Here is a 24,929-nt window from a genome sequence, read left to right as displayed (position 1 = left end):
ACACACACACACACACATAAACACACACACACCACTCACCACCCTTCTGTACTTTACTAAGGAGTCTAAAGTTACTGTCCTGAACTTTTCACTGGAACAGAAGAGTGTCCCATGACAGTTTAAGTGGCATCTCTGAATGGGAGGACACTTCTGTAACTGACATCCTGAGTATTTTTGTGGGCACAGTGACAGTGAGGAAGAAAAAGCTGCAAGAGGAGTGGGGGCGAGAGAGCAAAACCCAAGACTTTAAGCCCTGGCGACTTGGCATCGGAAAGAAGAAACTTTCGAAGCTCCTTTAAGAGCAGTGTGTTTTAGGGAATTCCCTGGTGGTCCAGTGGTTAGGACTCGGTGCTCTCACTGCCAAAGGCCCGGGTTCAACCCCTGGTTGGGGAAGTAAAATCCCACAAGCCAAGAGGCGCGGCCAAAACGAAAAAAAAGAACGAACAATGTGTTTTGTTTTATTATTTTATTTTATATATATATTTCTAACATCTTTATTGGAGTATAACTGCTTTACAATGGTGTGTTAGTTGCTGCTGTACAACAAAGTGAATCAGTTATACATATACATATGTTCCCATATCTCTTCCCTCTTGAGTCTCCCTCCCTCCCACCCTCCCTATCCCACCCCTCTAGATGGTCACAAAGCACTGAGCTGATCTCCCTGTGCGATGCAGCAGCTTCCCACTAGCTATCTATTTTACATTTGGTAGTGGATATATGTCCATGCTACTCTCTTACTTCGTCCCAGCTTACCCTTCCCCCTCCCCATATCAAGTTCATTCTCTACATCTGCATCTTTATTCCTGTCCAACCCCTAGGTTCACCAGAACCTTTTTTTTTTTTTAGATTGCATATATAGAACAATGTGTTTTAAACAGAAACAGACTCATAGATACAGAGAACAAAACAGGTTGTTGCTAGAGGGGAGGGGGTTGCTAGAGGGGAGGGGGTTGTGGGGATGAATGAAAGAGGTGAGGGAGACTGATGGTGACAGATGGTAACTAAACGTGGTGATCATCTTGTCATGTATAGAAATATTGAATCACTATATTGTGCACCTGGAGCTAACGATTATACTTCAATTAAAAAATTAAAATTAAAAAAAGCTTTATTGAGGTATAATTGACACAGTAAGCTGCATATATTTAAGTTGTACAATTTAAGTTTCGACATACGCAAATACCCATGAAACTATCACCTTAATCAAGATAGTGAACATAACCATCTTCCCCTAAGTTTCCTCATGCCTCATTATAATCCCTCCCTGCAGCCTCTCCTGCCCACCCCCCTTCCAGGGCAATACCTAAACTGCTTTCTGTCACTATAGAGAGTTTGCATTTTCTAGAGTTTTACATAAATGCAATCATACACTATATACTCTTTCACGTCTGGCTTTTTTCAGTCAGCATAATTATTTTGAGATTTATCTATGTTTTCACGTGCATCAATAGTTCCTTCCTTATACTGCTGAGCAGTTTTCCACTGTATGGCTACAGCAAAATTTATCTGTTCACCCTGTTTATGGACACTTGGGTTGTTTCCAGTTTTTGCAAATAAACCTGCTATAAGAAATGTTTAAAAAGAAAGAAAGAACAGTGTAGTTTCTTCTGACAAGTTGGTCAAGGGCTTATTCAAAGTTTGCAAGTCCTGCCATCTCTCTCTGACACCACCTGGCATCCTGCAGTACAATTCTGCTGATAACCCCTGGAGTCAGGGTCAGGCTCCACAGGCCAAAGGACACAGTCCCAGCAAGACTGCCCTCACTTCAGACCCCAGCCACACTTCAGGGGGTCCCCAGGCCACCCACACTTCTGACCAACTGGCTACACACACATCCAGAAGGCTTAGTCTGGTCTGCTATAACAAAAATGCCATAAACTGGGTGGCTTAAACAAAAACACTTATTTCTCACAGCTCTGAAGGCTGAAGTCCAAGAAGCAGGCGCTGGCAGGTTGTGTCTGGTAAGGAACTGCTTCCTTGTTGAGAGACAGCTGTCTTCTTGCTCTGTCCTCACATGACAAAAGGGGTGAGGGAGCTCTCTGGGGTCTCACGTATAAGGGCACTAACCCCTTTCATGAGGGTGCCACCCTCTAATCACCTCCAATACCACCACACTGGGGGTGAGGTTTCAACATATGAATTGGGCGGCAGCACCAACCTCCGGTCTATAGCACATGACCTCCCTCAGCTTCAGTGTAAGTGTTACTCGAATTCACAGAGCTCAGGAAATCACTATACTTATGATTACAGTTTCATTGGAAAGGATACAGATCAAGACTGCCCAAATGAAGAGACATATGGAGTGAGGTCCAGAAGGGACACCAACCCAGAGCTCCTGTCCCTCTCCCTGTGGAATCGGGGTGCTCAGTGGAGCTGAAACCATGCACCTCAGATTGGGACTTGAACCCACATGCCGGGACTCAAACCCGGGCAAAACCCACCGTCTTCCAACTGAGATCACACACCTGGTTTCAGGACTTAATGAAGCTCAGGTTCTTGATGTCTCATGGCAGAAAGAATTCAGTGAGGAACAAAGTGATAGGTAAGAAGTGGATTTATTTAGAAAGAAACACACTACACAGACAGAGTGTGGGCCATCTCAGAAGCTGAGAGCAGCCCCAGGGTATGCGGTTCTCAGTTTTTAAAGAGGTGGGTGATTTCATAGGCTAATGAGTGGGAGGAGTATTCCAGCTATTTCAGGAAGGGGTGGGGATTTCCAGGAATTGGGCCACCGCCCACTTTTTGATCCTTATGGTGGGCCTTGGAACTGTCATGGCGCCTGTGGCTGTGTCATTTAGCTTGCTGATGTGTTACAAAGAGCGTATACCGGGCTTCCCTGGTGGCGCAGTGGTTAAGAATCCGCCTGCCAATGCAGGGGACATGGGTTCGAGCCCTGGTCCAGGAAGATCCCACATGCCACGCAGCAACTAAGCCCGTGCGCCACAACTACTGAGCCTGAGCTCTAGAGCCCACGAGCCACAGCTACTGAGCCCACGTGCCACAACTATTGAAGCCCGTGCACCTAGAGCCCATGCTACACAACAAGAGAAGCCACCATAATGAGAAGCCCACGCACCGCAACAAAGAGTAGCCCCTGCTCGCCGCAACTAGAGAAAGCCCGCGCGCAGCAACAAAGACCCAACGCTGCCAAAAATAAAAATAAATAAAATAAATACATTTAAAAAGAAGAAGAGTGTATACTGAGGCACAACGTCTAGTGAAGTCGACTTGTCCTCCAGCTTGGACTCATTTGCTTCTAATCAGTTTATGTCATGTCCTCGGGCTATGTCATTCTTTCAAAGGTTGTGCCCTGCCCTCTTCCCTCCTGTTTCAGGTCTTTGGGGTGACCAGCTTTTATCAGGCACGACTGATTGAATCACTGACCACATATTTCAACTCGATTTCCAGCCCCTCTCCCCTCCTGGGGGTAAGGCTGGCTCAGGGAGACCAACCCTCTCATCTCACGCCTGGTCTCTCTGCCGACCAGCCCCGATCCTGGGTCATCTCACTTCTTAGCATAAATTCAGGTGTGATCCAAGGGGCTCATGAATAATAAGGACGCTCCTATTACTGGGGAAATTCCAAGGATTTAGTATCTCCCCAGCAGGAACAAGAGACAACAGCCAGTCAAATTATTATTCAACAACCTCAAATCCACACCAAGCCCAACTCCTACCTCTCTTCAAACAAGGATAAAATCCGTGAACAGGGCCCACTGCTGGCTGGTTTTTGTTTCATTTTTTCAACTTTTTATTATAGAAAATTTCAAACAGAGATAACAATAGAAGGCATAATACAATGAACCCTCCCACTTCCATCACCGTTGCCCTGATTACCCCATTTACCTTTTCACTCATACCCCTCCCCTTCCTCCCCACCCACATCCTGAGGCAAAGCCCAGAAGGACATCTTATCCCGCTGAGATTTCTGCATCGAAAGCTTCCTGAGTGGCTGCCACACCCATGACAGCCTCAAATGGGCTATAGTTCTGCTGAAATCCCAGCCCCCAGGCATCTGGGTGGGGGGCAGCCAGGGGCCCTTGGACACCTCATTTGCTGACTCCAGCATGACAGGTAAGTAACACTTTCTACACACACTGCCATGTGTGAAACAATACCACACACAGCTTTATTGCATTCAAAGCTTCTAAGGCATGTCAGCGGGCCCTGGCTCTGGTATTTCTCGTGGGTTTCAGAAGATCTGTGTCTACAGCCCTTATTATCTCTGAAAGAATCAACTCTTAAAAATATAAGCTCAAGAATATAAGCTTAAATACTCCTAATTATTTAAAATCAATACAGTGGGGCAGAATAAGGTAAGAAATAATGTATCAGTATTATGTATAGATCACAGACCCATTTCAGAGTAATTATAACAGGAGAACCAATCAATCAGCCCTTGAATAATAATGAACACTTGACCCTGACCTTACGTTTGTCACACCAGGGTGACTGAGACCGCCCCTGATACCTAGGTTGGGAGAGTGTTTTTATGTCTGCGTATCTGGGAAGTTCTGACCCTTCCCCCAGGGTACCAGGGGCATCTAAGGAGGCACCTCCTCCATAATGGGATGTCAAGAGCGGTGAGTGGAGTCATCCGATACCTCCCCATCTGACTTACTTTGCAAAACGGGAAGTCAGATGAACACAAAATTTCCCCCAACTCTAGGACGCTAGTGTCGGGCACCGGCCCCGCAAGTCAAGGGAGGGGACGTAAAGTCTCACCACTGGAAACAGAATGGTTCGGAATGCCCCTCAGTTCACGCAAAGAACCCACACAGGGCTCACCTTGGGTTACCTGCTTGCCTCTCATCAACACAGGGGCTCATGCTTCCCTTTCCTGAGCTGGATGACAGATCATCAGGGAACAGCCCTCTTGGCTGCCCTCATTTCTGCAGAAGAGCCCAAGCAGGACCCGTGGTTTAATCTTCGGCATTCCCCTCTGAACCCAGCTGTTTCCCGAGTATAAACTGGCTTCAAACAAGGCGTTTGTTTCAGGAGATCGATGAAGATGCTTTGGACCATCTCCAAAAGCAGAGAAGAATCAACAAAGAACTTTTCTTCCCAGGAGCAAAGAAAGAAAACTTTTAAAAACCACATTTCAGCTATCGCAGGGGGATCTTCCCTACAAAGATGATTTCTCTCCCAAGGAAGTGGAAGTTCTTGTTGGGAGGTGACACAGATGAACACATCTGTCAGAAATATCAAGTGCTCTGGGCCTGGCTAGAGTGCCCTGGGGGCCCAGCACAAGGCTCCAGAAGCACTAACTTGTCAAACATCCATGTGGACAGGCCTGGGGTCCCCGTCTCCAGCGGTATTATTATCCTTTTCATACCACAAGGAGCCTGACCTCAGCTCTCCTCTTGGCAAAGCCCAGAGCAGGACACATTTCACCACAAGAGGTTCCATTTCTCTCACTTTGGGGATCAGAACTTACATCCTGACAGTATCAGGATATAAGGAGCTTGGGAAATTCCGGCAATCCATTCACTCCCGCCATGAGTGGACTGGGGTTATTTTCACCGCACAGAAACACTGCAGGAAAAATAGCTCCTTGTGCTGAAGCCTGGCAGCTTCTTTCCTCCCTGCTCCTTAAGTCTTCCTGACCCTTTGCCTGGTCAATTCCTACATCTGGAATTGGCTCAAACGAGGAGGAAAGTAGAAAGGGCTAGGGCTGGTGACAGGCCTCGAACTCACACAAGGACCAGTGCTGGGTTGAACGGGAATGTTGCTGTTTCCCATGCATCTGCTAGAAGGCCCTTCTGGCCACAGGTAGTCAGCCCAGCAGGTGACCTAGTATGGTCCCTGAGGTAGCCACACCTGGCCTGTCTGCCTGACAGCGGGCTTAGCTGAACGTTCAACTGTGCTGGCCACGGTGGCATCTCCACCAGCCAGTGCAGGATCTCACAATCCTGGGGAACAGAGGCTGTCGCTGAGGAGGGTGATCAGTAAGAAGGCAAGAGGCTCCACTCAGAAGAAAACCTCCAACTGTGAACGCAGTCAGGGTCCCTCTTGCCTGGTGAAGAGCGTTGCCCCAAAGCCTGGGCTAGGGGAAGAAAGCTCTGTAGTTGTAACCAAGGCATCTCTGCTGAGATGCCTTTCACAATACATGAGAGTGGGAGGGGCTTCTAGCCACATGGGACCTGGGTCACCTTGACCCTGAATCACAAATCCAAAACAGGCTGATTCAGATTATGGTTTGAAATCTTAGACTGAAAAGGGTCCTGTTGGACTCAACATTTTAAAACCATGGATGGGGTGTTGAGGTCCGAGACAGAAAGGGAAACAGTGGAGGAAAAGGACATACTTCTTTGGGAAACTCTGGTCTGGGTGGAGACCTGTTGTGCGCAGCTTCCCTCAAGCACAGAAAATAACCAGAGGTCTGAGCATTCACCCCAACTCCCACGTGTAGGTAGTGGAGGGTGAGTAATAATGAAATTCAGTGACTTTGGAATGTTTTAAAAAATCTATAGAGTTAAGTAGCTCTGTAGAGAATCATCAAAACTCCAAGATTTGAAGGCTACCCCAGACAGCAGAGAGGCAGACCCCAGAGGCCTAAGGAAGAACCCACAGTGGCTATAGATTATGTCCAAGAGCAGAGGGGCACTAAGGACTTCACTCCGCAAAGCCGCACCCGGCCACCGGGCAGCCTGGAGATCTACCAGAACAAGGGGCGGGGGGGTCATCCTGCCTGATGGGCAGCAGAAGGCAGAAAGGCTTCCTCACCCATAACGCAATCACCCCATCCCTTTCCCTGGCCAAACCCATCCTCTTAGCCCATCTCCCTATCCTCCCACCCTCACCAGCTCCCCCCCCATCCTTTCAGCCCTTGGGGACTCTCAGGAACCTCGCTGAGAGCTCCACCTACATACAGCATTTTCACTAGAGTCCCGGGCACTGCACAGGCAGTCAGGCCAAGCGTCCAGAGCCCGCCTACTTGGAGGAGCAGATGGAGAGCGTGGCGCCCGTGGTGAACAGCCAGAAGGCCGGGTACAGAGCTTCAGTAAAGTCCACCTTGTACTTATACAACAAGTGGACCTTGTCAGCCACAGCGAAGAAGATGACAAAGCCATGGTCGCAGTTGAGAAGCACGCCCACTCGCGAGGCCTTTGTGGAGGGCAGGGTTTTCTCCACGTTGTTGTGCCAGGCAGAAATCTTGGTATTGAACCACTCCACGCACCAAGAGGCACTGTTGCGGCCAAGCCGGCTCTCGTGGCCCTGCCGTTCCATGCTGCCATAGCAGACGCCCACCCCACAGAAGTTGTTCTTCTGCAGCTCCACCTCCCAGTAGTGGATCCCTTTCTTGTAGCAGTGCAGGCCCAACACCTGAGAGCAGCATGTGAACCTCTGGGGATGTGATCGGTAGTTTTGGGGTACGTCAGCCACAGAAGCTACGGTGTAGTCCTTGGACACAGTCACCTTGTTGTGGGCAGTGTTGTAGTCCAGGACGACTTTAACAGTATCTAAGGGAGCACCAAGGAGTCAGTTACAAGGAGCCCAAAGTGCTCTCACTTTCAATCCTTTTCCTAACTGGTCATATTTATTCATTTGTTTCATCCATCCATTCTGTCTAGCCAGGCGGACATTTGTCCATCTCTCTATCCATCAATCCAGCCATCTGTGCATCTATTAGTCACCCATCTCTCTGTCTATTCCTCCATCTAAGACCATTTATTGAGCCCCTGGCTTATGCCAGATTCCATGCAGGATGTACAACCATGAACCAGACACGGTGCCTGGCCTTGTGGAGCTCACACTCCCACAAACAAGGCAAGCCCGTCAGTAATGACAACACTACGGGCCCTGCACTCTGTTAAAGGGCAGGCACACTGCTGGAGGGACACAGCCACGGGGCAACGGCTAAAGGGTGGGGAGAGCACAGGGGAACACTTCACAGGTGGGCTAGAATTGGAGCTGGCGACAGGAAGAGGAAGAGAATTAAACAGAGGAGAGCAGAGGAGGGAGAAAGGCTATGCTCGGCAGAGGGGACAGTGAAGGCAAACGTGGAGTCACGAGGACGGTGGACAGGTGCTGGGACCAGGGAAGGCTGGGCAGCTGGGAGCACAGAGGCCACAGCAGGAGGAGAGGGACACATGGGGCCACAAGTAGAGAGCTCAGCGGTCTAGACTTGAATTGGTTGCAACGGGGAACCAGTCAAGGTCTGGAAGCACACCCATGACCTGAATATACTCCTTGGCTGGGACACGAGCATGGCCTCCCCGCCCTTCCTGCCACACTTCCAGCCAGTTCTGGCAAGTCCGAAGACTGAGCAGAGATGAGTGCTGTCCCCACCCTCCACCTCCTCCCCAGGACACACCCATCTCTGCCCCTCTGCTCACAGGGAACCCTGGACCAGTGGGAGACAGCAGGCAGAGAAGACAATCCCTAGCTCGGGAATTCAGGACTGGGGTTATCTGCCACTCCCTGGCTCGGGGGCTCAGGGAAGGATACTTTGCTCCGGTTTTCCCCCAGGGCAAAATGAATGGCCTGGGAAAATGTCCTCTAAGATCCTAAGTCCCTAGAACTCGCTTCCTCTGCTTACACGGCTGTATCACAGAGCACAGGGGGCCCCACAAATGGGGGGCGGTGGGGGGAGGCGCCGGCCCGAGAACCAGCCATCCACTGCTCCCCACCAAGCCTGCTGTGGCTGTGGGGAAAGGAGGGCCAGAGCGCACTTTGCAGAGAGAGGTTATGGCCACTGCGTGGAAGTGAGCACAAGTGGAGGATGCTCTGTGGGTGAAGCTACGGGCGGGTGGCCCCTAGGCTGGCCTGGAGGAAGGAACTCCCACCACTTCCGGGCTGGAAGCCAGAGGGGAGCAAGTAAGGATGTGACAGAGTAGAGCACAGTGGGTCCTCTAGGGGAGAGGCTGACCAAGCTAGACAGAGGCAAGGGTAAGCAAGCCAGCAGCTACTCACACTCCAGAAGCTCAGGCCTGGACTTGGCTAGGAAGGTCTCCAGCACCTTGGCCTTGAGAGTCACTGGGGTCAACGGTCTGGCGGGGACTTTGGCCTCAGCTGGATGAAGAAGACAGAGATGTTTTCAGAACAAACTCAGGGTGGGCAGCCCACTGCCCCTGGCCCACCAGAACTCACCCTCCTGGCCAGTTTGTTTGAGATCCACTAAATGTTCTGGGGCTCCGAAGGTGGGAAGCTTGCTGGCTGAGACAAGGATTGGGGAGGAGACGCATGAGTTGGGGACGTGACAGGGTGACCTGATGGCCTATACTCCCTGCCACGCTGATTCTCAAGAGCTGCTTCCACAAACACACACCTGGACAGCCACGGCGACACAAATCAGTCCAGACAGGGCAACACTCATCCTATTGGTCTTATGCATTTACACTTGCCGCCTCCAAGCCCAGGCCTGGCTGCCAGCACGGGACACAGTCACAGAGCCCAGACCCCCGAACCCCATGGCTCAGACTTCCCTGCTGGCATTCAGTTCTACACTCAGGCACTCAAGAAACAAAGAGATGCAGAAATGCGTAACTTACCAGGTTTCTTGGGTTTCTTTTCTTCTTCTGAAAAAGAAAATTTTCAGAATTAACATATTTTAAACACAATGACCCTTTCAAAACACCATAATAGCAATCAATGCACTAATGTGACCCACGCAAATAAAGCTAGGATGTTTTAAACTCGAAAAGTATAAGGGGTCAACAGGCAAATCAATCTACGGTGATAGAAGCCTGAATCATGGTTTTGGTAGGGAGGGGGCTCACTAATAAGCAGCAGGAACGAATTTCCTGGAATAATGGAAATCTTTATCCTGATCTGGGTAATGGTAACACAGATGTGTGCATTTGTCAAAATTAATCTAACTGTACTTTTAAGATCTGGGCATTTTACTGTAGTATTAAATTATATCTCCACAGAAGAAAAAATGCAAAAACAAACACAAAAAAAGACCCACATAGGGAGCCGGCCAAAAAAATGTGCTTGCCAAGTATCACGACAGTCTTTAGAAAGTATCACGAGTGTGTGCCTGTGGGAACTGAGTTTAGCTAAAACACCCGTCTGCAAAGCGTGGTCCCCAAACCAGTAGCATCAGCATCACCTGGGAAGCTGTAGGGATGCAAATTCTCAGACCCACCCAGACCAGCTGAAACTGAGAGTCTGGGGGTGAGGCTCAGAAGTCTGTCTCTTACAAGCCCCTGGGATTGCGATGAGGGCTCAAGTTTGAGCAGGCTAGAAGATTTCAGGTTCCCTTTCTGCCACCTTCCCCACCACTGAAATGCCAAGGGGGGTTTTGGATCTCATCCCTGCCTGCCTGCAGGATCCTGTACATTCCAGACCAGCCCTGCTCTCTCCCCTCCCTGGTCCCACATGACCCACTGGCTCCCCGTTCCTCCCGCTTCAGAGCCGTATTTCTCGGGAGTCGTTCTCACTCTTCCCATCTCCCCCCTGCTCCTCTCCTGCCCACTGCCACTGGACCAGCATCTTGGCAGGACCCCGGGCTATGACCTTGGCCTCAGGCAAAGGGCCCCCTCCCCAGTCATCACGATTCTTAGAAGCCTCATCCACAGTGATGAGCCTACCCCTTCCTTGCCTGTTTCCCCGCCTCAGCCCCCCACAGCTCACTCACGTGAAGCGCGGGGCTTATGAAGTGGGGCAGCGGGAAGGAGGCTTTCAGGAGTTGTGCCTTGAGAAGGCCACAGGTTTACAGTACCTCCCTCTTCACACAAGGTGCCCTTCCACGTTTTCAGGCTCCGCTGATGGCTCCCTCCTCACCTGTCCCAGGCATCCCAGTCCCCGACCCCATTCCACTCAGGAACTGGTACCACACATTTGTCTGCCAAAGACAACCACTAAACACTAACACCAAGCAAACAACAACAAAAACCAGCCCGGAGTTCTCTCATCCCAACCACCCAATGGGGGCAGCCCTCCTCCGTCCTCACTGACTTTTTGGCCAACAGTTCGGTGACATATGCCCGTCCTTTAGAGAGCTTTCACCATCAGTGTCCCATGTGAACCTCACACAATAATCCCATGAGGTGGACATCATTATGGTCCAAATTTGACAGATGAGGAAACTGAGGACCATTCTTCACCCCAGCCCCATCTCAACAAGGTGATTTCGCCCCCAAGGGGGAGCAAAAATTGATTCTTAGGAGGTGAGGGGGAGAGAAGGATGGAAAAAACTTGTTCTTTTTATGTATAAAAGCACAGTATATAAACAGATATATCGTATGTGCGGTATTAAAATTTCATGGATGGGGGTGATTAGGAAAATAATTTCTAAAAGGGCCTGAGAGGTAAGAGCAAAGGAGGGCAACAGGGAAAAAAGGTTGAAGAGCTCTGTGATGGCAGAAACACATCCCAACCCGAGGCTGAACGGCACTGGGCTACGGTGAGGCTCAGCCTCTGCTCAGGGGGTCACCCCAAATGCCAGAACTCGGGCATCGTAAGTATTTCTCAAGACAAGCCAGCTTCGGTCATCTTGCCGTTCCAGGCAGTCAGAATATCCAGTGCTGATGGCCGGTCCTCCCGCGTGCCCCAGCAGGGCTCCTGCAACAGTCCTGCCACCTCCCCTCAGTGGGGTCAGGCAGCACTTGCCTCCAGGTGCGCCCGGGCCCCGTGGAGCCTGGGATGGGCTGTGCCCCACTGAAAGGAGCCGTGACGCCTGCCAGTGCCTCAGCCCGAGCACCGCCTGCCACAGTCGCTGCTGCCCCAGGGACAGAGGTGGGCTTACTTTACTTACTTGGGATCTTCTTCACAGGCCGTGGGGGTTTCGGCATGTGCGGCAGGTCATGTCCTCCAGGGCCCCCTGTGCCAAAGAAGAAGAGGGTTGTCGATGCGGCTCTTCCGAACCAAGCCTAGGAGCCAGCCCCGCGGTCGGCAGGCGGGGAGAGGCTTACAAAGTTGATTTCCGCTGACCTTCCCCATCTGATCACTTACAAGCACTAGAAACAAGATAACTGAAAGACAAATTCGGTGTGTTCCCTCCTTTCTCTGCCTTAACATGCAGCCAGGGTGGAGTCTTTCCTCCACCAGCACCCAGCTCCATGACCTCTGAACCGTCCGTGAGCTTTGGTTTCTTCCGACGTATGACGGGGCTGACTCTCCTCGCTCGTGGTGGTGAGATCAAGATGTCTGGCATGTCGTGGTAGCTCCTTTCCCTCTGGTTCCTCTCACCCCTCCGTCCCCAGACCAGTGATCACTGACATAGCAGGAAAACAAGTATGCAGGGCTAATCCATCAGTGGCTTTCCCCTCTGTGCCAGGCGCTGGGGAGAGTGCTGGATGAAAACAGACCCAGCCCCTGCCCTCACTGATCACAGTCTGGTGAATGGCAAGGAAGAGTAAAATGACAGATGCGCTAAGGGCCCCGAGGGATGATAAGGACCCGGCAACCTGGTCTGAGGAAGAGGAGTGGCAACAGGGGAGGTTTGCTGAGAAATGGAATGTTTCAACTGACCTCTGAAGGGTGACAGGAGTCACCTGGTGAAGATGTTGGAGTCTGAGCCCTCTAGGCAGTGGGGGAGCATGTACAAAGGCCCTGTGGCAGGAAGCTTAACATTTTTTTTTTTTTAAGCTTAACATATTTGAAGAATTGTAGAGTGTAGAGGGATGTATGGGAGGAGGGGGTAACTTCAGGGCTAAAGAGACAGACGGGGCCTGACCAGGCAGGGGTTGACAGCCAGGGTCAAGAGTCTGGTCTGCAATCTAAAAGCAATGGAAAGTCTCTGAACAGGAGGCAGGGGAGAAGGTGCCAAGAAATCAGATTTGCATCCTGAAAAGCTCTCTCCAGCTGCAACAGGAGTGGATGCAGAGGGACTCATTAGGAAGCTGCCACGGGTGATTGCAATGGACAGCAGGTGACTGGTGGCTGGCAGTGAAATCAGCTGACTGAAGCACGAGATATTTAAGAAGCAAAATCTGACAATGGGTTGGATATAAGTGGAAGGGCAGGGGGTATCAAGGAGGAGTTCCATGTTTCTCTGACCCCCAAACTAGCCACTTCCCTACCAAATAACACTGACAACCCAGAATCCATTCAACCCATCTGAGCCAACCTCAGACTCACAAAAAAAAGCCTATCTAGAAAGACCCTTCATAACATCCAGCCCCCAAAAATATTTTAGGAAGGACAGCTACAATCTCAGGAAGAGGCAAAAACTCCCCACTACCTCCTAGGTGGAGGGCAAATGTTTTATAACCCCCGAAACTCAAGCCCCAATGCTCCAGTTCAAGATTTCTCTCCCACCCCAAAACACTGAGGGGACACATCCCATTTCAGGGGCCCCAGTGGAAAGCATAGGAGGTTGCTAATAGTTACCTGGGATGATGAGCTCCTCAGGCTTCTTGTCCTGGAGCTGTTTGAGGTACTGCTTCAGCTCATTTTTGAGCTCAGAGGTGCCCTGACAGACACCCTTTATCAGCTCGTGATTCAGCTCCACCCTGGGGACATAGACTGGCTTCGTTGTGATTCCTTGCAGTTTTGCTGCTTTCTGCAACAAGCCAGGGGGTTAGTTCAGGCAGCTCTGGTGAAGCCAGGGCCTGGGCTCAGGCCTCATGAACCCCAGAAGGAGCTTCCCTGTGCCCATGGGCACTAAGTCTAATCAGCCTCTCAAATTAGAGCCAGAGGTCATGGGGGTTAAAGTGCCACTTCAAGACACAGCGATCTGGAGCTGGAAGGGCCCTCAGAGGTCCCTCACCTTACAAACGGGAAAACTGAAGTCAAAAATGACAAGTGTCTTGCCAGGACCTCTGCCAATTCATGGCAGGGACAAAGCTGGGACCCAGATCTCCTGACCCCCACGGACAATGCTCTTTCCACCCCTCCAGCTGTGGCTGAAGAAGTACAGGAGACTCATCACCATCTCCATCCCGCAAGGACCAGCTCTGAACACATGTCCTGAAAATAGACAGGAATGCCTGGAAGGCTGCAGGATTCAGCCACATATCCAACGAAAAAGCAGGATCTTACAGAAGGTTCCAGGCCTGGGGACCAAATCACGTCATACAGCAACCAGAGGACCAGATGTGGACTCGGAATCCTTCTGTGGGAGCTCAAGGCGGCTAGGCCAGCAAACGGGAAAGAGCACGTGAGATGAAACTTAATGCCATCCAGCCTAGGTGTGGCTAGAAGACCCTGAACAGAGAAGAGAAGGCTGCCAGGCACTCCTGTCCCTCCTCAGGACCTGAACATGGAATCTGGGCCTTGGACGTGTCAAAGCAGCACGTCACCCAATCAACGGGCCACCCCAGAACATCTGCCGCGTGCCAGACACTCTGCCGTGCACTGGACATGCCAGGAGGGTGAAGGGCCCCGCCCGAAAAGAGCTGACAGCATTTTTCTTTTTTCTTTTTTTTTTGGCCACACTGTGCGCCATGTGGGATCTTAGTTCCCTGACCAGGGATTGAACCCACACCCCCTGCGTTGGGAGCACGGAGTCTTAACCACTGGACCACCAGGCAGGTCCCCTGACAGCCTTTTAAACAGACATGAAAACAAGCACATCTAAAACAACGTTGTCGAGGGCAAGAGCAGAGGCAGGTAACATGCTCCGGATCGCCAGCAATGGCAGAATAACGGGATCTGAGGACAAAGGACAGGGTTTACTAGGCAGAGCCAGCCACGGCATTCCCTCCCAATGCCCAGTGCATCTGAGGAGTGCTCTGCTGTGGTTAGAGCACAGGGCATGGGCAGGGGGTGGCTGGCAAAGGCAGGCTGGTCACCAAGGTCCTGTGGGAATGTGAAATCAGAAAGGGCGGGGGGTGGTGCCTGTGCTTTAGAGAGACACTTCCAGGGGCCGTGCAGAGGCAGGATGGAGGCAAGCGGTGGAGGCCTATGCAGTAGGCAGCATGCTAAGATGGCCCCCAAGACTCCTGCCTGCCCCGGGCACACATCCTATACATCCTCTCCTCCTGAGTACGAGCATGACACTGAGTATGAAAGGATATTACTCCATGGTTAGGTTACATTACATGGGAAAACTGAAGGAATACTGAGATGTAATTAAGATCCCGAATCTGTTGGTTTTGAGTTAATCAAAAAGATGATTCTCCCAGGTGGGCCTCACTTAATCAGGTAAAAGTCCTTAAAAAAGGAACTGGGCTTTCGGGGAGGGAGAAATTCTCTGCCGGTTTTGAAGAAGCCGGCTGCCAACTCGAAAGAGGGCCACACGGCGAGGAATCACAGCAGCCTCTAGGAACTGCGGACGGCCCCTGCTGACAGCCAGCAAGGACATGGGGACCCCCGTCCTGCATTACAGGGGACTGAATTCTGCCAACAAGAATGTGAGCTTGGAAGACAACCTTGAGCTCCAAAAGGAATGTAGCCTGGTGAGACCTCAGCCATGCCCTGAGCCACAGAAAGTGTGAGATAACAGACAGATGTTCTTCTAAGCCACTCAGTTTGTGGTAAGTTGTCATGAAATGTAGAAAACTAACAGAGCATGTGTCTCAGGGATGCTTCCCATGACCTCATACAGCCTCAGCTCCTCGAGGGCCCCAACGCACCCACAGTCAACATCATGACGCTAGGCAGAAAGAGTACTCAACGCCCTCATCTTGACCCACCTCCAGAAACTCATACTCGTCCCCCTTAGTCAGGGCAAGTTCAATCTCTTCCTTCAGGGTCTGGATCTCACTCTTCTTCTTGAGGAGGATCTGATAAATGTTGTCGAACTTGCTGTTGACCCTCTTCTCCTCTTCCTTTATCTTTCGTGTGGAGTTGGCCTCTGAGGCATCAATGAGAGCCTTCATTTCCATGTATTCTTGTCTAAGCTGGTCCATCTTCCTGTGTGCAACCTCCTGAGAAGCCAAAACAAGAGGGCATCCATCAGACCGGCAAAAAAGCTAAGCCTGAGACACGGAGCGCCAGGAGCTCTTACCTATACTTCCTGGGAATACAAAGGGATGCAACCACTTTGGAGAGCAAGATCTGGTGTATTTGAAGGTGCTCATACCCTTTGACCCAGCAACTCAGTCTAGGAATATACTCTAGAAAAAATCTGGGGACTTCCCTGGTGGCGCAGTGGATAAGACCCCGTGCCCCCAATGCAGGGGGCCTGCGTTCAATCCCTGGTCAGGGAACTAGATCCCACATGCACGCTGGAACTAAGAGTTCTCATGCCACCACTAAGAAGCCCGTGAACCGTAAGTAAGGAGCCCACGTACCGCAACTAAGGAGCTGGCGAGCCACAACTAAGGAGTCCTGGAGCTGCAACTAAGGAGCCCACCTGCAGCCACTAAGACCCCATGCAACCAAGTAAATAAATAAAGAAAAAAATCTCAGAACCTGTCCAAGAGACACACAAGAATGCTCTAAGCAGCACTGTTTGAATTAGCAAAACCCTGGAAACAACCTGAATGTCTATCAATAGAAGATGGAAAATTATTCACAGGATGGAATATTAAACAGTAATAAGGGAAAAACAACTTGTAGAAGAAGACATACAGTATGATGCTCCTTACATAAAGGTTAGAAACAAACAGAATGGTAGTATTTATTGCCAAAGGAATACATTACATACATATTACAAGTATAAAGAAACACATGGGAATGTATAAATTCAGGATAGTGGTTACTTCTGGAAGAGAGGAAAGGGTATATAAAAAGGGAGAAGCAAAGCAGGGGCTTCATCTTCCATGGCGATATTTTATTTCTTAAGCTGGAAAGCAGTTCATGAGTAATTTTTTAAAGGGTATGAGGCTGCTCTAGAAAATTTCCTCTAGAACTGCGCTTTCTAATACCATAGCTACTTGCTACACGTAGCTACAGAGCACTTGAACTATGGCTAGTCCAAGTTAAGATGTGCTACAAGTGTAAAATAAAAGGAATTTGAAATATCTCATTAATACTTTATACTGATTAAAATAATACTTTGGATATACTGAGTTAAATAAAATATATTATTAAAATCAATTTCATGTGTTATTCAAATTAGAGTTATACACAGTATAAGGCTCACTTTATATTTCTAGCGGACAGCACTGCTCTAGAAGCTGTAGTTTCGCTTTACATGTTGGGAAACCTCAATAGCTCAGAATCAAACGTGACAGAAACACACATAAGAGGAACAGGAAGACTGGAACTCAATTATCTCTTTTTCTTTCTTTTTTGGCCACACTGCGCGGCACATGGCATCTTAGTTCCCCGATGGAACCCGTGCCCCCTGCAGTGGAAGCACAGAGTCTTAACCACTGGACCACCAGGGAAGTCCCGGGAATTCAATTCTTTCTTTAACCAACACTTTACCCTGCCACCTCCAATGTGACTACCAATGTCCCTGAGTATTCATCCTCCTTCTGCTCCCGTCAATAAGAGAACACCCCTGGAGTTTAGACCGGCACGTGGCAGCCCAGCCGCAGACTACATTTCCCAGCATCCCCTGCAGCTGGGCTTGGTCATGTGACTAAGCTGCTCACAACAGGAGCAAAAGTGATAATGGCAACACTCTCCTTCCCCCTTCTCACAGGCTAGAGCAAAGATGTAATGGTGACCCAGCTGCAACCAGAGATGAGGAAGGGCAATAAAAAGGAAAGATCCTGAACTCTGAAGGATCACATGGAGCAGAGCCATCCCACTAGCCTGGGTTCCTCACCTGAACTGTCACAGGGAGCAAAATAAACGGCTATCTTCTTTAAACCTCTGATTTTGAGGGGTATCTCTGTTACAGCAGTTTAGCCTGCCCCCCCACTGATACAGGTATTTTCATGTGCATCCTTTCATTTAAGCCTCATAACTCACCTCTGGAAAGAAGTTGTGATTGCTTCAAAACTAAGGCTCAGAGATCTGCCAACACAGGCTAGTATTCTAACCCAGATTTCATCTAATTAAGCCACAGCTGTGGCAATAAAACTGAATGCTGCAGCTCCAGACCAGAATGCTTAAAAATCAAATCTTCTTTCAATGTAAAAGCATTGTAACCTTATAAAAACTGTAAAAAAAAACTAGAGGGAAAAAAATATCCCTAATTCTACCACTCCAACACTTGCACTACTATTCCTTTATTATATTTCCTTCCAGTCTTTTTTCCTATACTTCCTGTAATGGGTTGAATGGCAGCCCCCCAAAAGATATGTCCACGTTTCGGAACTTACTTAGAAAATGAGTCTTTGCATATGTAATTAAGGTAGGAATCTTGAGATGAGATCATCCTGGATTACCCAGGTGAGCTCTAATCCAATAGCAAGTGTCCTTATTAGAGACAAAAGAGGAGAAGACAGAGGAGGCCGTGTGAAGATAGGGACAGAGATTGGAGTGATGCAGCCACCAGCCAAGGAATGCCTGAGCCACGAGAGGCTGGAAGAGGCGAGGAAGGATTCTTCCCCAGAACCTTCGGAAAGAGTGTGGCCCTGTCGACACTTTGAATTGGGACTTCTGGCCTCCAGAACTGTGGGAGACCACATTTCTGTGGTTGTAAGCCCCGTCTGCAGTAACTTGTTACAGTCGCCCTAGAAACAAATACACTTTTTAAAAATAAATAGATGCAACTTTTACTTCCTGTTTTTCTCCCCCTTAAATCATAACCACTTTTTATATGACTATATTTTAACCCTAATTTTTAATGGTTGGGCTTGTAGGTAGGCTTTGAGTCTGTGAAGGATCTCTCTGGGCACATAGCTTTTTGCATGTTCTGCAAGGCTGAAGTTGAATTCTGACACTGTGAGTGAACCTGACACAAGCCTTGTCCTCCCCAGAGGTGAAGGGAGGCTCCAGGGTCAGGCTGGTGGCGGGGAGCCCTGTCACTCACCTGCACGTCCTGCTGCCTGGCTCTCACGTCCTCCAGTGCTCTTGACGCCCCGTTGATCTGACTGTACATGACAGTCAGTTTATGCCTCAACTTGTTCTGCGGAGAAAACAAACCGAGTGAGAAAATACCCCATCCAGCCCCCCACCAGCACCCAACACCAGCGACTGCCCTCAAGTCTATCCCACAGGTGTTTCCACCACCCCAAGTCTCATCTGCTTGTAGCTTTTTTTTTTATTAAGTTTGTTTTTTTTGATGTGGACCATTTTTAAAGTCTTTATTGAATTCGTTACAATATTGCTTCTGTTTTATGTTTTGGTTTTTTGGCCACGAGGCATGTGGGATCTTAGCTCCCTGACCAGGGATCAAACCCACACCCTCTGTACTGAAAGGTGAAGTCTTAACCACTGGACAGCCAGGAAAGTCCCTGCTTGTAGCTTTTTGAAGCATTCTCATATTTACTGCCTCCCTTCATCCTTTCAGGGGAACTGGACAGTAAAGAAGTTACAAGGATAGGATTTGGAGCCAGATGGACAAGACTCAATACCCAGGCTCTCCAGCTGTCTCTCACTTGTTTCTTTGGCCATGAAATAGATATCAACGCAACTGTTCCCACCCCGCAGGGCTAGTAGGAGAATTAACTGAAGCAGGGTTAAGTCCTCAGCATAGTGCCTGGATCTTAGTCAGGACAAATGGCCTTAGTAAATTTCAGCTTGATTATGAGCTTCTTCACTAGCACCCATTTTATAGATGATGAAACTGAGGCAAAGAGGACAGCAAGGTGGTCAAGCTCACACAGACAGAACGAGCTGGGGCAGCTGCTTCAGAAAGTGGCAGGCGGGGTTGTACAAACCAAGCCTCCCACTGCAAACAACCAGAAAAGCAGACAGAATATTGGGGGAGGGGGGATCTATTAAAAACCAATGGGGAGCTAAGAAAGCAGGGAAGGATTATGTAATTAAGATCCAGAAGAAGGAAACCCAGAGAGATAAGCCTGGCATCGGGGGTTGTTCTCCCAGATCCATCTGCCAGTTCCGGAAGACAGCTGGGAGGGCCTCTGTCAGCCTCGGAGAGGCAGGTGGACAAAGATCAGAGTCCAAGGCTCACTTGATAAGCCCCACAGGCAGGGACCTCCAAGGGCTAAACCCTAGGAATAGGGACGAACCAGCAGTAAACCAGCCATCGACAGTTCAGTCCCTGAAACTGAACTAAGGTGATTCAGAATTGCTAGGCCCCTAGCCTTCAGATACAAAGGTAAATTATGCCCAGTGGAAGCTAATATCACCCAAGGCCTCTTAGTATTGCCATAAATTTTCATAGTCAATGTCCAATTTCACCCTACTCAGGTGAAATGTTGGGGCATAGAAATGGGTAGGAAAATCACCACCACCACTACCATAATGGGAGCTAGTGTTTATCATGTACTTACTCCCAGCCAGGCATTGTTCTAGTGCTTTCCATGTATTAACTATGTAAAGCTAAAAGCAACACTAGGAGGTAGAGGGTTATCCCCCCTTTACAGATGAGGTCACCGAAGCACAGAGTAATTAAGTGGCTTGCCCTGGGTCACATCGCCATTAACTAGTGTTACAAGATCCTGGTGTTACAATTACAGACTTGTGTCCAAACTGAGCACACAGGAAAATTCTAGAAAAAAATGTATGTCCCCTAACTAGCTGGCTCAACAATACTCTGGCCCTCCCTTCCTCTTCCCTGCCTCTCCCACTCCACCACTGACCTTGACTCTGGATTTGAACAACCCAGAGAGAGTCACATGGAAAGGCTAGAAGCAGAGACCAAGGCCACACTAACTCAACCCCAAAAGCCCAAGTCACTGATAGCGTTTCAGATGGGACCTCTGTGACAATGCCCTTTGACCTGGTCTCTAACAGTGGCCAAGATGAACTGTGGGCCAAAGGCAGAAGGCCAGGCCCGGGCAGATCTGGCTTCACAGGTCTCAGAGCTGGAAGAGACCTCAGAATACCTGGGGGCTGCCAGATGTTTCACCTCCAAGACTCACTCTTAGTAGTACACCCCTGAACCCTATATTCTGAAAGATTTTACCCACTATTAATCAAATGCATACAACAGTCCCCTGATGGTAGAGAGGGGCCCACAGGGCTATAGATGACGAAAGGAAAGCCACCCAAGGACTTTGACAGCAGCGACAATCCCCTAATCAAGGGTAGAGAACCTTTCGAAGTTCTGAGGATCCCTTCACAGACTGGGGACCTGGGTCCTCCACGTGGGAGGCACCGGAGTCCTGAGTCCACCCCACACCAGTGACCGGGCCAAGCTGGGCTGGCTCTGCCACCAGTACTGGCCAGCAGCAGGGCTGGAAAAGGAGACAGGTTAAAGGACTGAGCAAGCCAGGACAACGAGGGGAAGGGGAGAGATGGCAGGAAAGCCTTGTTAAAAGGATTAAAAAGCCCAGTGTGTCTGGCATACAAATAATCTGAGCGCAGACTCCAGCTCCAGGCCCTGGAGGCTGAGAGGGAGCTGGGGCTCCAGACCAGGCGGAAATGGTCCTTCTGCCCCTACTTGCCTTCAGCCTCCTGGATAAGAACTTCTAGAAGGGTCTTTCGATAGGAGCCAGGCTGCCCTAGTCCTCAGAGCCATGCATCCTGAGGCAAAGAAGATCTGGGCAGCCTAACCCCCTCCATGCAGCAAACTCTCCTCAGGGAATTTCTGAGTAACAGAAATGATAGCGGCACGTCTGTGGAGCGTTAGCGAACTGTAAAACGCCATTTACGGAACACCTCATTTAATCTTCCCAATAACCTTCTGAGATAGGTACTATTATTGTGCCCCTTTTTTGAGTTCCTAGCTAGGAAGCAGAGCCAGAATTCAAACCCAAATCTCAACATCCAGCTCTGGTCAGAGCCTGTGTCAACCAGCCTGACCCTGGGGCCTGCCTACGAGGCACTTCCCACACAATTCACCCCTCCGGAGCCTCCTGGTCACCCTTGGAGGTGGGGAGGGAATGCTATTAATCCCATTTTACGGATGAAGATAAGGTTCAGAGAACTCAGTGACTTGCCCTGAACCACAGCGGATGCGGGGCAGAGCAGGGCTCCAGCCTCCGCAGGCCAGGCAGGTTCCTTCCTGCAACAGGTAGAGACCCAGGTAGTCTGGGCCTGAGATGGTGGTACCTCCAAAGTCAACTGTCAGGCACTGCCTGAGGTCTGACTTCTGGGACTCAGGGAGGAAGTACACAGAAACCCAGCTCAGACTGGAGAAGCAGACCAGGCCAGGGAGGAGCCGTGCCCGGACGGGAGCAAAGCCTTCACCCTGGCCCTGGCGCCACTGCAAACCTCCCACAGGCCTCCCGTCTCCTTTGATGATACGAGGACAGCCCTTGTTCTCCCGGACAGCACTGCCGGAGTGAAAGGAAATCAGGCTTCACTCTGGAGCTCAGACGGATGCAATGAAAGGTAGTTAACTACACCTTTCCAGCCTCTGCCTGGAGTCCACAGGGGGAAATTATGATCCCCAAACCACTGAAATCATCACAGACCCAGAAGGCCCCTTAGGAATGAATCCACCCAGCCCCACCTCCTCACTTTACTGATGAGGGCCAGTCCTGTGCTTTAAAGCGGCACAGGAAGTATATAGGGCGCCACGGTGCAGGAGTCTGGCTGTGCATCCTGTCCAGGGATTCCTGGGACTCTGCCCACCCTCCCACCCGTAACTGTCCTCCCTGGTCGCTGGAAGTCTCTGGCTCACCAAAGGCTTTTTCTCACATGACCTCAGGAATGTCCTATGCTCTGAACTCCGTGGACTTGGCTTTGAGGCTGGTCCATAGGGAGAAACAGCCCATGTGGAGCCAGACCAGCTGGGGGCCCAATGCCCACTTGGCCACTTGGGTTAGCTCAGGTTAAATTAACTTCTCTGAACCTCCATTTCCTCAGCTGTAAATAACTAATTATACCCACCTCCCGGGTGCTACCCGGATTTATTGAGAGAACAGAGGTAACCTCCAGCGCTCATATCTGATGTTCAAAACACTGTACTAAACATGTCAGACAAGTGCTAGGCTTAAGGCAAGCACTGTCCCTCCGTATAATGGGTGAGAGGGGTGGGGGCAGAGAAGGTGGACCAGGAATGATCCAGAAGGGCTGTATGTTCTCCCAGCCCCTTTCTACCTGGACCCTGGGGATGCCCCTGCCCTGATCTCAGGCCCAGCGAGGCCCATCCCCCGCACCCAGGTGACCCAAGTAGGCCAAGATGCCCACAGTGGTGCCCTCCGCACAACCCAGCAGGCCCAGGCTGCCCCTCTGGGCCCTCATTCGCCAGCCCTTACCTCCAGGTCAGTGCTGGCCTGACTCAGGGGCGCAGGCGAGCAGGTCTTGTGCTCCACCACGCAGATGTGGCAGATGCACTCGCCGTGCTCAGGGCAGAAGAAGTCCCGCAGCCGGTTGTGCTGGGGGCACTTGCGGCGCATCAGGTCACGGATGGGCGGCTGCAGCGGGTGGTCCCGGAAGGCGGGGCTGTCGAGATGCGGTCGCAGGTGCTCCTGGCAGAAGGAGACCGTGCACACCAGGCACGTCTTGACGGCGGCCGCCTTCAGGCAGTGGTCGCAAGGCACCCGGTCGGCCTGGTTGGGGGCGGCGGCCCGGGTGGGCGGCGTCCAGTCGTCGGGGAGCTCGGGACGGACCTGCTCGGCCTGCAGGAACTGCTCCACCACCGCACACAACACCGTGTTCTTGTGCAGCTGTGGCCGCGTCTGGAAGCCGGTGCGGCACTGCGGGCATAGGTACGGCGGGCCCTGGACGGCCCACGTCTGGTCCAGGCACGACCCGCAGAAGTTGTGGCCGCAGGGCGTGGTGACCGGCCCCTTGAAGGGCTCCAGGCAGATGGAGCACGACAGCTCCTCGGCCAGGGGGCACAGCTCCGCCATGGCCATCCTGGGGGAACCCGACGGGACGCGCTGGAACCGCGGCCGCGACTGCTGCACTATCGCCCGGAGGCCGCCAAGGAAACGAAACTGATCTGCGGGAGGGGCGGTCCCCGGGCCGTTCGGGAAGTCACGTGGGGCAGGTGGGGCGGGCCGCGCGGGGCCCCCGGGGTTGCTGACGTGCGAGTTGCGACGTTCGTACCCCGGTGGTTTCCGGGGGTTGGGTGCGGGGCGCTGGGCTCGGGGTTTCAGACGAGCCTCTCGACCACCAGGGGGTTCTTGCGGCCACTCTGCGGATGAGGAAACTGACGCCTCGAGTGGTGAACCCCGGATCCCGGGAGTGAGGGGACTACTGCACAGAAGCCCCTGCAGCAGGTACCTTCCTTCGGAGAACTCATCCGGACAGGAGTTGTCCGCACCGCCCCGCGAGCAAGGCTGTCTTATCAGGACAGGGTCTTAAAAAAATAACTGCAGGAACAGTAAACGACTGACTGCCTTTTTTTTTTTTTTTTTTTTTAACTCCTTCCTTTCTCTTCCCTGGTCCTGGGCGCTGGCGTATCGGCTTACAATCTCTGCAGCCTGGAGCCCATGGTCACACACCCACACGCTCAGGCTTAAACTTGGTGATTTCTTTCCATGCCGCCGATATAACATGCTTTTTATTTTATTTTATTTTCCATTTCTACTTTACTGGAGTTCGGATTCATCCCAGTTTAACAAAGTTTTCCTCTCACACACATACATACACACTTGCCCGTGCGCACACACACACACACAAATATAATTTTGAAACATTTTTCTCAAAATTGTTTATTTAGGTTTATTTTCTTTCATTTATTTTTAGCTTTGTTTCCCTCCCTGCTCTGGCCTGGGTGCAGGTAAAGTGGGTGTACAGTAAGGGAGAAGTGTTCAAGAGAGGGGATGGGGAGCTAAGAGAAAGTGTTTTGGGAGGAATAAGCTGGAGTTTGCTTTGGGGATAGGGTGGGCAGCAAAAAGGAGGACAAGGTAAATGCTAATAGTGATCACTACCATTTATTGGGCACCTGCTGGGTGCTAGACAAGTCACAGATATCCTTATAATCTCTTATAATCCTTGTAAGCACTACAAGACAGAAGTCATTTTATCATTTTACAGATGAGGGTCACGTATTTTATACAAAATAGGACTAGGATACTAGCTCAGGATTGCTTTATTTAATATTCTAATTCCCGCTTTTCCTGTAGTAATAGTAACAGTAATAGTAATTACTACAGTAATATAATAATAGTAATTCTATTCCTCCAGGACTCTTTACCCATTTCTTCTCTTTCATATTGCGTTGTTATT

General features: G+C 50.5%; 1 protein-coding gene across 2 annotated transcripts; it reads right to left on the bottom strand.

The window, feature by feature from the left end:
• Positions 1 to 636: 636 nt before the first annotated feature.
• Positions 637 to 23,688, bottom strand: TRIM25 (tripartite motif containing 25). Of its 2 annotated transcripts, none has more exons than XM_059997099.1 (9): positions 23,009 to 23,688; positions 18,709 to 18,804; positions 15,530 to 15,763; positions 13,284 to 13,455; positions 11,707 to 11,772; positions 9,497 to 9,523; positions 9,096 to 9,179; positions 8,919 to 9,017; positions 637 to 7,465 (listed from the first exon to the last, which is right to left on the bottom strand). In XM_059997099.1, the coding sequence occupies exons 1-9, from the start codon at positions 23,609 to 23,611 to the stop codon at positions 6,936 to 6,938; spliced, it is 1,911 nt and encodes a 636-aa protein (XP_059853082.1). In that variant the 5' UTR covers positions 23,612 to 23,688; the 3' UTR covers positions 637 to 6,935. The 2 variants fall into 2 exon arrangements, with proteins under 2 accessions (XP_059853082.1, XP_059853083.1); XM_059997100.1 differs by having other exon boundaries at positions 9,096 to 9,161.
• Between the last annotated feature and the right edge of the window lie 1,241 nt (positions 23,689 to 24,929).

This window comes from Delphinus delphis, chromosome 19 (genome assembly GCF_949987515.2).
Source record: "Delphinus delphis chromosome 19, mDelDel1.2, whole genome shotgun sequence".
Classification (NCBI taxonomy): domain Eukaryota; kingdom Metazoa; phylum Chordata; class Mammalia; order Artiodactyla; family Delphinidae; genus Delphinus; species Delphinus delphis.
Note: the sequence above shows the minus strand (reverse complement) of the source record. Positions and strands in the feature narration are given on the sequence as shown.

Excerpts from the sequence above, each read along its gene's own strand:
- TRIM25 (XM_059997099.1), bottom strand. The coding sequence starts at position 23,611 with ATGGCCATGGCGGAGCTGTGCCCCCTGGCCGAGGAGCTGTCGTGCTCC. Across the intron at positions 15,764-18,708 it reads CCAGGCAGCAGGACGTGCAG|GAGGTTGCACACAGGAAGAT; the intron begins GTGAGTGACAGG and ends TTGGCTTCTCAG. Across the intron at positions 13,456-15,529 it reads ACGAGTATGAGTTTCTGGAG|AAAGCAGCAAAACTGCAAGG; the intron begins GTGGGTCAAGAT and ends GGCTTGTTGCAG.